The 12,219-nt window shown below is 34.0% G+C and overlaps 1 protein-coding gene across 3 annotated transcripts; it reads left to right on the top strand.

Moving 5' to 3' along the window:
• Positions 1–6,057: 6,057 nt before the first annotated feature.
• On the top strand, positions 6,058–9,086 carry LOC122277590 (translocase of chloroplast 34-like). 3 transcript variants are annotated; one of them, XM_043087633.1, is made up of 8 exons: positions 6,058–6,179; positions 6,722–6,830; positions 6,982–7,089; positions 7,181–7,305; positions 7,479–7,743; positions 8,411–8,479; positions 8,571–8,732; positions 8,825–9,086. In XM_043087633.1, the coding sequence occupies exons 2-8, from the start codon at positions 6,735–6,737 to the stop codon at positions 8,903–8,905; spliced, it is 906 nt and encodes a 301-aa protein (XP_042943567.1). In that variant the 5' UTR covers positions 6,058–6,179; positions 6,722–6,734; the 3' UTR covers positions 8,906–9,086. The 3 variants fall into 3 exon arrangements, with proteins under 3 accessions (XP_042943567.1, XP_042943565.1, XP_042943566.1); XM_043087631.1 differs by having other exon boundaries at positions 6,064–6,179; positions 6,719–6,830; XM_043087632.1 differs by having other exon boundaries at positions 6,154–6,273; positions 6,719–6,830.
• The last annotated feature ends 3,133 nt before the right edge of the window (positions 9,087–12,219 follow it).

The raw sequence follows: 12,219 nt of genomic DNA, 5'->3' as shown, positions 1-12,219 counted from the left end.
GTAACGCGTCCCAGAAATCTTCTAAATACCATATATTACAATTACCTTTGACGATCCAATTAATAAAGATTTGAGAATCAGTCTCAATCTCTACCCGATAGAAACCTAGCTAATAGCACCTCTGTGCCCCTTCCAACAAACTTCTCATTTCAGCCAAATTGTTAGAATGCTGACCTGAAAACACAGAGTAAGATGCACACAACTGACCACAGTCATCACGAATAACACCACCAACTCCTGCCAACCCAGGACTTCCCATGCTACTACCATTACTATTAAGCTTCACCCAACTTGGATGAGGCTCCACCTCACCACATGAACCTTCTTAGGATTAGGTAATAAAATCGGGATATCCATCCTATTTAAAATAGCAATATCTTGGCTTGGGAGCCTAGAAACTTTCATGATTCCATTCATAATTCGCTAAATCCAAAATTTAATCATTAGCCAAATCGAATCAACCGAATCAAGCTTATCTTCATATCTAGCTTTGCAACACCTATTCCATAACTTCCAAGTGACAATAGAGGGAATAAGACAAAAAATAGTCCTCAACTGCGAAGAATTGCCAGCATGACGAAACCAAAAATTACTTTGTTCCTGCCAAGTACAAAAAACACTCATATGCATGCCTAATTCAATCACAGCCCGGCGCCAAATCTGTCTAGCAAACTCCCCTGTACAAAGCACATGATTAAGATCCTCAATATAACTAGAAGAGCAACAGTTGCATTTAAAAACCATAGGAATGCTAGCCATCTTAATCTTTTCGTCAACACTCAAGCAATTATTATAAGCATTTCGCATCATAATAGAGATTTTCTTAGGCAAGTGAGTGTGCCAAATCCAATGAGCCCACTGTAAAGTAGGCACCTGGACTCTGATACAATCCCAAACACTTTTTGTAACAGCCCGCTATAAATTCAATTGTGAAATTTCTATTAACTTTAGGAACCTCGTGAAAACCTCATAAGTTTTCACGAATCCATTAATCGTATAAGTTTTTGTCTAACTATATAGTTAGTGTTATTATTTACTATGGTATCATAAGTGTATTTTTGATTATTGGAGATAGTTAGAAGTGTCAAAATGTATTATGGTTTGTGCCATTAGACTCGGAGGATTATTTAAAGTCTTATGGCGCAATAACATTTTTTCATATTTTCAGACAAAACGTCTGTTCAAAACTGTAGATATTATTGGATAAAAAGAAATATCTTGAAGTAATTTTCATGAATATTATTGGGTAAAAATATTTTGAGTTGATAGATATTATTAGATAAAAATATCTTAAGTTGATTTTTTTTTTAGATATTATTGAATATAATATTATAAGATAATCATTTATAGATTTTTTTTGGGTAGGAGAAAACTACACTCAACTCTCAACTCCAGCCTCATCTCTTCCATATCTCATCCATAAGTATCTCCAGCCACCTCCCCCCACGAAATTATATTCATTTACACTTTCCATTAAAAGAATATCAAACACTCTCTCTCGGACAGCTTTTAGGAGATCTTTTGTACACCCATTTCGAAGCTTTTGTAAGTATTTTATCATAAAGTCTCATTCATATAAGTTGTTCCTTTTTTAGTCTAGTTTACATGGATATCTTATTTGCCCCATTTGAAGATCATTTGGTCAGTCAAATATTGTGTAAACTATAGAAAGGTCATTCTAGGAGATAAACTGGAGAATATGTTATAGTTTGGAGTTTTTGACCAAGCTAATGGATAGATATTGGTCCGAAATTTTTATGGAGTATTGTTAACATGTATATATGACTATTGGTTGAGGATTTTTGCATGATTAAAGGTTTTGATGAAAGATTTTCTTAGATTTAGAAACTTAGAAACTGGAAGAGGAAAAACAGTTTCTGTTTTGAGAAAGTTTAACTCTTTGGTGGTCTAAACCTATTCTAATGACTTTGATAATTTTATTGGAGGATCCTAAACATCTTATATACATGTTATATTATTATTTTGAAGATATTTGATGTTAGTTTCAAAGATATGAAATTTTATGCAAAGAGATATTCAGATAAGTCAAAGTGTGGATATTCTTGGCTAAATTTATGTTTTGGTTAATTTCTAACAATGTGATCTTGAATTAGAAGCTTGTATATGTTTTAGGACATCTTTTTAAACCATGTAATGGTTTGGTTTGAAGATCATATATTTATAAGTCATAGATCAAGAGATTTATCAAAACTAGTTGAGGAAAAAGTTTCTGTTTTTGGACTAAGTGTAAAACCAAAAACTCCAAATGTTATTTTGTGATTTTGGTGACTTTAGTTTGATGATTTAAAGCATGGTTGATGTTAGGATGATATTATGAATATGTTAGAAGTAAGATTTGATTTTTGAAATTCTTGGAGATGTTTTGATTTAAGGTCAAAACTTGTGATTCAAGTGCTTGGATCTTTTTATAAAAAAGTTTGGTGTTGATTATTAGCTTTTTCTAAATGGATGTTTTAAGTATGGTTTTGAACTTAGGATTGGAAGATGTTTGTTGCAAAATTTTGGTTTAAACATGAGTTTTGAAGTTGGAAGGAATTGGAACAAAAATAAAGGAAAATGGCCTATGGATGTTTCGACCATAGTGTGTTCTTCATAGTTGTGTTTTATTTTAAATTTTTCTGAGTTGATATTTAAATTTAGGACAAAATTTACATGAGAAATGTAAATTTTGGAAACTTTTGGAGTTAGTATGCAAAATCCTTAAGTTATGGGTAAAACAGTTATTTTCCCACATGTAGAGAGTAAAATGAAAATTTTACTCTTTAAGTTAATATTTTTCATATTTTAAATTTTTAGTGATTTAGTTCTAACTTTTAGAATCACTAATTACAGTTCCTCGTGATCGCACTTGAAGTTTTATAAGAAACGCGGAGATCGAGGTAAGTTAGCTTTTAACTTACTAGCAGTCTACTGTGTATGTGTGCTAAGTAAAAGAACTACAGTGTATGTATGTGTGTTATCATATATGTCATGCCATGCCAAGTTATCACGTAATTGTCTATTATACAGAATTTATTCTGTCATCAATTTTTATCTGTTACATAATATATTCTGTTATGTATTACTGTACATTACAAGTACGTCATGCTAAGTATGCCATCTATTACATGTATGTCAAGTCATGTAATATTCACTGTTGCAAATATGTCATGTTAAATATGTTGTCTATTATATGTTATGCCATGTTACGAAATGTTTCTATCTCAAGTTGGTCATGTATTTCAAGTTATGTTCAAGTCACGTTATGTTACGTCAAGGCTTCAGTCCTTTTGTATTCCAGTCACGTTTCATCTTGAGTACATTATGTTTGTGTAGAATACATGGGGCCACAACAACTGTGGAGTATGTATTTAACTACAATTGTGATGCGTAGAATACATGGGGCCACAACAACTGTGGAGTATGTATTTACACGTATAATACATGGGGCCACAACAACTGTGGAGTATGTATTTTTCATGTTAAGTCAAGTTTATGTAGAATACATGGGGCCACAACAACTGTGGAGTATGTATTTTTCATGTTAAGTCAAGTTTGTGTAGAATACATGGGGCCACAATAACTGTGGAGTATGTATTTATACATATAATACATAGGGCCACAACAACTGTGGAGTATGTATTTTTCATGTTAAGTCAAGTTTGCGTAGAATACATGGGGCCACAACAACTGTGGAGTATGTATTTTTCATGTTAATTCAAGTTTCAAAGCAAGTTCATGCTAAGTCAAGTTTCAGATCAAGTTCATGTCAAGTCAAGTTCAGTTCATGTTTCAATTTAAGTTATGTCAATTATGCTATGTTGTACTCCAAGTTATGCTTTAATTACTTATGAATTTGATTATGCATTTATGTTTTTACTGTCATCCATGCATCATTAGCTTGTGTGGAAGTTTTTTGTTAACTTACTGAGATTTGTAATCAAATTTCACTTTGGTAGTTTCAACTACCATTCCCCCCGAATGGTAGATCTTGTTACAGGACCTGAAGGAGAATCAGGAGCTGATCAACTAGACACAGTTGACTAAGTGACGGTGCGACATAAATGTTGATATAGTAATTAACGTAAATTACTACTTGTACGATTGAGTTGCATCTCTACTACTTTTTGGATCATAACCATTTTAGACTAATGTTGTGATCTTAGTTGTTCAATGGATTTTTATGTATGAAGTATGTTTTAAGCATTTGGGATATTTTCAATTTGGTGCATAGTATTGCTAAAGAAAAAATTTATCCGCTGCGAGTATTACATATTGTTAGATGCATGTTAGGAATATTGCATCTTATATGTCATGAACGGGGGCAGGTAACCTTGTGTTGCATGTCTCGACGCTTCAAATGTCCGTCCGATCCCAAACGGAATTTGGGGGCGTCACACTTTTAGTTGTAAAATTGCCATCATGTTCTTTCAACCAAATAAGAACATCCTGCCCTTCCTTTCGACTAGCCAAGAATTGATATAGTTCATTAGCTTTTTGATGGCCCACTAACCTATCTAGAAGAGAAATATCTCACCCATTATCAAGACGACACTCTTTAATCTTAATAAACGGTTGCTCAATAACTAGGTAACAAACATGAAGAGGATCTCTTTCAGCCCAATTATCATACCAGACAGATAAATTTCCATCTTTCACAACCCACTTAGAATTATTGAGAACTTTCAGAATATTCTGGACAATAGACTTCTAAAACCTAGTCCCATTATTAGGCGACAAAATGGATAAATGATTATCCTTAATGCATTTCCCTTTAGAAAAATCCGCCCATAGAGACTAATCTTATTATAAGATGCCAAGCAAGTTTCAAATGTAAGGAGCTTTGAATATCCACAAATTCCCTAATACCCAACCCTCCATCTTCAGTAGGTCTTCAGTAGGAGCGTTGTATTATTTCTCTTATTATATTCACTATTTCTAGAGGTAAAAGGCTAAAGCATGAGTATTTCATGCCGGATGGGGCTTTCTTCTATAACTTATCAGCAACATATTTGATAACTTATCGTGTAAACATATTCTCTTATTGTTATGAATTGATTAAATAACAATTTTCAATCCTCTAGGATTTATACTGATATTTGGGATAAAATCATTCATTTAAAGTATTAATCATATTTAAGAAGGAAATGCTTTAGCAGACAACCTTGCTACTTATAGATTTCAAGGCCGCGCTGTAAGTTTTTTTCTCCAATTTTGTGCTTCACAAACATATGGTTGACCTTTTTACTTTGAATCATGCACGTATTCCTAACTTTCGTCATTAATTTGTAATATTTTTTTGTTTTAAATAGAACTATATTGTATTTTCTAGCTTGTGTTTTTCAATAATATTTTTTTTAAGGGCCTGGTTTTGTTTTTTTTTTAACTCATTAATTATATTTATATAAAGCATTATTCCGTCATAAGGAAGTTTTTATTAATAAAATTAAGATATATATATTTTTTAACGTAGACATGATTCTTGAAGGGGAGAGAGAGCGATTGAGGGAGAGAAAGAGACAGCTCCGGGGCCTCGGGCTTGGGGGAGAGAGAGGGAGCTTAGTTGGGAGGTTTCCGTGTATCAACTCAAACCATCTGAACTCTGAAGACTCTCCCTTGGATAGGATATTACTGACGTGATTAGAGAAAAAAAAAAATTAATTGTAAGTATAATTATATATTAATATGTGTATTAATTTATTGTAATTAGTTAAAAAATAATTTTTTATTAAAAATTATATTAATTTAAATTTTAAATATAAATGAATCAATATTAATATGCAAATTAATACGCGACTTTATTTGTAAGTAACAAAATTTAAAAAAATATTTACAATTAGAAAATGTGCAAATATTACATTTTTTTCTTAAAAAAATATGAATAATATAAAACTTAGATAAAAAAAATTAATTTTGTAATAATTAATTTTTTTTAAAAAAAAAAAAAAAAAAGGAATGCAGGACTTGTAAAAACCATAACTGTACCGTTTAAAAAAAAAAAAAAAACAAATACGAGAAATTTCGGATGTAAATACAGGGAGTTGGGCATGCGACACGCACGTGTGACCCGAGCTGTATTTGGCATTGTAAAATCTTTCGTTGCGAGGTTTATAGTATTCGTCTTCCGTTCAGGCAGAAAGGGGATAAGGCCGCCTTCTTCTTCTTCTTCTTCTTCAGAGGTACATTAACAAAAACTCCATACAAACAATTATAATCAAACATATTATACCTCTTTATTTCTTTTGTGTATAGAAAATCCTTGCTTTTCCTCAGGTAACCAAAATCTCCTTCTTTCACATCTCAATTTTCCTACTCTCTACGTTCCTCTAACTTAATTTTCTTTTTTGCTGGGTTTTAGGGTTCTATCAAAATTTCAATTTCTCCCATCAATCTCACCTTAGTAAATACATTTACGGATTTATTTTCTGGGTCTTTTTGTTGTTGTGTCAATAAATTGTTAATTTTTCCCTCTGATAAGTTACTATCGGCATGCTGTGTGGTTGCTTTATAGATAGACAGCGAGCACTGGCTGTACATATTTTGCATAACAATTTCTTTATTCTATTTTATATTGGTTGAGGAGTTTTTTTATTTTTCCCTACCGGAACTGTTGATTGCTAGGGTTTAAAACCTGCTTTTATTTTGTAGGTTTTTTTTTAACCTAAAGCTTGATCTGTGGACCACTTGCTGATTGTTTATTTATACTTGGTTGGAGTAGTAGGTCACATTTATCCATGGCGTCCCTAATACGTGAATGGGTAGGGATCAACACGTTCGCCTCCGCCACACAGACCAAATTGCTGGAATTGCTGGGAAAACTTAAGCAGGAGGTTGTTTTTCTCATACCTATATTTTGGGATCTTATTAACAAACGCGCTTGCTTGCTGGCGTGTAATTGACCATTTCACTAGAGCTTGGTACATGTGGTGTGTATGGTTCTATATCATTGGGTTTTGAATTTTTGTCCATATATTGGTGTAGAATGTGAACACATTGACAATACTTGTAATGGGAAAAGGTGGTGTTGGGAAGTCATCAACTGTTAACTCGATCATAGGGGAAAGAGCAGTGTCTGTTAATCCATTTCAGGTATAGGCTGAACTCCCTATTCTGGCATTTTCGTGGTATCCATGCTATGCTCTTCATATTGATGTATATGGATTTATTTGTCTTCTTATAGTCTGAAGCACCTACGCCATTTATGGTATCACGTTCAAGAGCTGGGTTTACTTTGAACATCATTGACACTCCGGGGCTCATAGAAGGAGGATACATCAATGACCGGGCACTCGAGATTGTTAAACGGTATGTTCTTTCTCAACATGAAATGGGTTTACAATTTCCTTATGAAGTATGTGCTGGCTATGCTCAAGGAATTGAAATCAATCTGTTTTAATGACTATGACTTTTTTTCTCTTTTCAAAATTTTCTTCACCTCTGTTCACTGTGGCTGGGTGTGTGACTTGTTGTGTGAGCAGTTTCCTTCTGAACAAGACCATCGATGTTCTCCTCTATGTGGACCGTTTGGATGCATATAGGGTCGATAACTTGGATAGGCAGGTTGTTAAAGCCATAACAGATAGTTTTGGTAAAGGAATATGGAATAGGGCTGTGGTTGTTCTCACACACGCTCAGCTCTCACCACCAGATGGATTACCTTACGAAGATTTTTGCTTCAAAAGGTCTGGGGCTCTTCTAAAAGTTGTCCGGCTTGGTGCAGGGTTAAAAAAGCGTAATAAGCAGGTTCCTTTTTTTTTTTTTTTTTTAATCTTTTCTTCTGATTATACTTAGTACTTATGGACTCTCATTTTCTTGGCTTTGTTAGGCCTTCACTGTAGTGTCATTTTCTTTTTCTCTTTAGTGCATGGAGAGAGTTGGATGACTATTTGTTCACTCATGCATGTTATGGTGCTGGCAGGAAGTCCTGGAATATGATCTATCTGTTGTAAAATTGAAATCTGTTTTTGGTTGGAAGGCTGCTACTAGTTGATTCTCCTATAATATGTTCATTTTTTAACATTTTAAGTTTTAGAAGTTAGGCGTTTCTCTTTTCTTCCTTTTACATACAAATTACATCCCCCCCCCCCCCCCCCCCCCCCTCCCCCCAAAAAAAAGAAAAAAGAAAAAAGAAAAGAAAAGAAAGTTTTCTTCGCTCTCTTCCCAAATTTCTCGTATTTGGTCTTTTTTAACGATATAAGTTCTACAATAAATTTCCATTTCCTAGATATGCTTAAGTGTTCACAATTTCATTTCTTGGTAGAGTTCCACTTTGTGTAGAACTTGTAGTTCCTTTATGTTGGAGCTTAGCAAGTTGAAAAAACTTTTGTTCAAGAAGAAATTTATTCATGAAATTTTCCTGTCAATTTTGTTTCTGGAAATTCATTTGTCTATTTTGCGTTTCTCCCTATAGGATTTTGCTCTCCCAGTTGTTTTAGTTGAGAACAGTGGAAGATGTAATAAGAATGAAAATGATGAAAAGGTAAGTCATTTTCCTGTTTCAGTACATTTAGCATTGATGTTTTTTATTCTACGAGAGATTTGAGAAGATGGGTTGTGCTTTTTGGTGACAGGTTCTCCCAAATGGAACTGCGTGGATTCCTGATTTAGTCAAAACTATCACAGAAGTCGTGTCAAATGGAAGCAAGTCAATTTTTGTCGACAAGAAGCTGATTGAAGGACCAAATCCCAATGAGAGAGGGAAGTTACTTATTCCACTTATATTTGCATTACAAGTAAGCTTCTGAAATTTTCCAATGGTGTCTCTGTTCTCATCTGATGCAGGGATTGATGATCTCATTGATGTCTTCTCTTTGCTTGTTGACAGTATTTCTTTGTGGTCAAACCAATAGAGCGTGCAATCGCGGATGATATTGAAAAGGAGAGTAGACCATCATGGGATAATTAGGGTGTGAAGATTGTAACCTCTGCTATCATGAAACTTAATTTTGTTAATGTTGGCTTTTCTATATTCTGCAGTAGTAGTAATCTGCGGCAGATGGGACTCCTTGGTGTTTTGAGAGAATTCGGTTTCTTGTACTTGTACTCTGGTAAATTATGCTCTTTGAATCGTTGTTTCTGCCACTTCATTATATCCCTTGTGACCTTTTGTTTTTATACAAATCCACTTGTAGGGGGGAAATCAGCTTTTCATTTCCCTATTAACTGACCCTTCAAAATGTCCAAATTATTCGTGTTAATTGAAAAAAAAAAAAGGAAAATACAAAGCTAAAAGGGGATAAATTGTTGGTTTCCTACAACTCTCTGAACCTTTGCTATCATGAATCTTCTTCAATAAGTACTCCGGCCGTCAGAAGAAGGGGTATGAAAAATTGATGCTGACCTTGTGGATTTAGACCACTCACCGTCTGCGCTCTCACCAAAGTTGACCCCAACACCCTGAAGGGAAAAAAACAAAACCCTTCTTTTTCAAAAAGAAGAACAAAATTTCAATATATTATTTATGAAAAATAGAAATTTTTTTTTAAGGTTAGGTTTATTTTCAACCCATCTCATCTCATTCCATCCAATTTCATTATTATTTCACAAATTTTCACATAAAATATAATAAACAATTTAACTTTTTCAAATTTCAAAATAATAATAATATTCTAATAATATTTTATTTAACTTTTAACTTTCATCTCATCTCAACTCACTATACAAACCTATATAAAACTACCTCTAAATATTGTAATATATATAAGTATAGATTTTGATAATCACCCTTTCAAATTATTTAAAAAAAAAACATATAATCTACAATGTAAAAAAAAAAAAAAAAAACTTTGATAATCATACGCATGAATATATTCACGCACACCTTAGCCCTAAAGCTAAAGAGTGAGCAATGAGGAGTAGAATATGCAAACACACATATTATAGCAATTAGAGCAGCAATATCAATAATATGCATATAGGTACAGGAATGAGGAAACAGGACAATTTTCAATCTAAGCAATAACATAAAGTCATTCGACTTATGGATTCAACTATTGATGGGTGGGCAGAAAAGAAGAGCCTAGTTCAGAAGTAGCAGCAGTGACACGGATTTTTACAACTATGGGAGAAGATGCAAGAAAGGTTCAACCAAGAGAAGTTAGAAGAGATTGCATTAATTTTCAGAGGACTGTGACATGGAAAAAATAAGTACATTTTTTAAAACAAGTTTGAGGTCGGAAGGTTTAAAGTTTGTTGCACTTCGCAGCTTTGCCATCCATTGAAACCATCATATTTTTCATGCAATAAAATTCCTCCCTTAGATGTATTCCAATTGAAAACATAGATAATGCAGTAACGCTTTTATAATTGGCGAGAACTTTTAGGTTTCGAATAAATTGATTGCAATCTAGAGCTTTTCTTCTGAAGCTAAAATCCCAACGTATCTGGCGGCATGAGTGTTCGAGTATTCCTTCTGCATGTTGAAATCCCCCCCAGTATGCATACCCATGCGTAGCTACCTTCTCATGTGTAGCTACCCACCCACCGAAAGTTCTTTGTCCGTATTAGGACATCCAATCCTCTGGCAGCAATAAATTGCTACACCGATTCTCTTGGTCAATAATTGTACGTGTTTGTCCTCTATGACTTCTTCTATAAAAAGAGAGCTCATTTGTGTATACTGGTGTGGGCAAAACAGAGAGATAGTGGATGTGAGAGAGAAATTGTTGAGTGTTTGTAATCTTATACAAACTCAGTGAATTTTGACTCCAATAGACGTAGGCAATTTGCTGAACCACTTAAATATCGTCTTGTATGATTTTGGACAAGCTATAAGCGCAACACTGCAAGTTACTGCCAATTGTTCAACACCCAAAGGAGCATACAGTGTTCGACAAAATGAGAGAATAAGGAGGGGAGAGAGGGAGTGTTGGCAAGGGAAGAGGGAAACCTAGCATTCAGTGAGGGAGAAAATGAGAGAAAGTGGAAGAAAATTGAAATAAAAAATAAAAAACGGAGGGAAGGGGATAGAGGTAGTGTTCGGCGAAGGAGAAAGGGAATTGAAGTGAAACAGGATATCGGGGAACTGAAAAATGAGGGAAATAAAATTATTTTTAGAATAAAATAATTCTTTAGAATAAGAACAATGTATTGCCAAATTTAAAGGAAACTTTGGTGGTACTCTCTAGCTCATATGTAGAGTTTTCTCATTTTGATTATTCTAATGTAGATCATTATATTGATATATAACCAAACTTTGAAAATGCATTGGCGTTTAGCGTTTAGCCAAACGCCAATGCTCTAAGCATATTAACCTCTCTCTCTCTCTCTCTCTCTCTCTCTCTCTCTCTCTCTCTCTCTCTCTCTCTCTCTCGGAGGATTTATCAGGATGATCTATGGATATATTGATAAATGATCTAAAGTGACGGTCTGACCAAGAGTCTCTCTCTCTCTCTCTCTCACGGAGGATTTATCAGGATGATTTGTGGATATATTGATAAATGATCTAAAGTGACGGTCTGACCAAGAGGGGTGATGATCCTAGAGGAAGTGCGAATCGTGTGACTGATAATGCTTTATATCAATGGTTGATTTGCGTGGTGGATTAATTTGGTTTGGAGTGGTGGTAGGATGGGTCTTGATAAGGCCAACTGCTTTTTTATTTTTATTTTTTTATTTTTTTTAAATATATATATTTTTAAAAAAATTACAGTATTATTAAAAAATATTTCTTTAATCACTAAGTAAAAAAAAAAAATTATCAGGACACGACTCTTGGTGACTTTAGCCTTTTCCTTTGGTTTGATAATGTTAATTATGGTAGCAGTGTGAGTTTAATTCTGAAATCGTATTTGTGGATGAGTTTAATTATGCTGGCTTGATCTTCTTGACCTCATCCACCTGACATCGTATTTTCCTTTTGTTTGATACTGTTGTTCCATCACATGCGTCCTCCAATCCCTTTCCACCACCGTCCAATGATACAAGTACAGTTTAAAATTATTTGCACGAGGTGTTTGGGCGCAGCCGGGAAAAAGAAGAGAGTATTGACGAAATTGAGTCATGAAAGATTCCTCTTTCAAGGGTAATTTGCATATTGAGCAGAACGTATGCATAGGAATCAAATCTGGGAAGTGTATGCAAAGATTCTCGTTGAAGCCAACATTTATGGCGCACATAATTTAAGTCATCGTGGAAATAAAGTTGCTAGCATTATGGTACGATTTTCGAACATCCATTCTCTCTAATCCCACTTCTCATCAAAACAATATTAAATAGTTC

This window comes from Carya illinoinensis, chromosome 9, assembly GCF_018687715.1.
Source record: "Carya illinoinensis cultivar Pawnee chromosome 9, C.illinoinensisPawnee_v1, whole genome shotgun sequence".
Classification (NCBI taxonomy): domain Eukaryota; kingdom Viridiplantae; phylum Streptophyta; class Magnoliopsida; order Fagales; family Juglandaceae; genus Carya; species Carya illinoinensis.
This window is presented reverse-complemented; position numbering and strand designations above follow the sequence as displayed.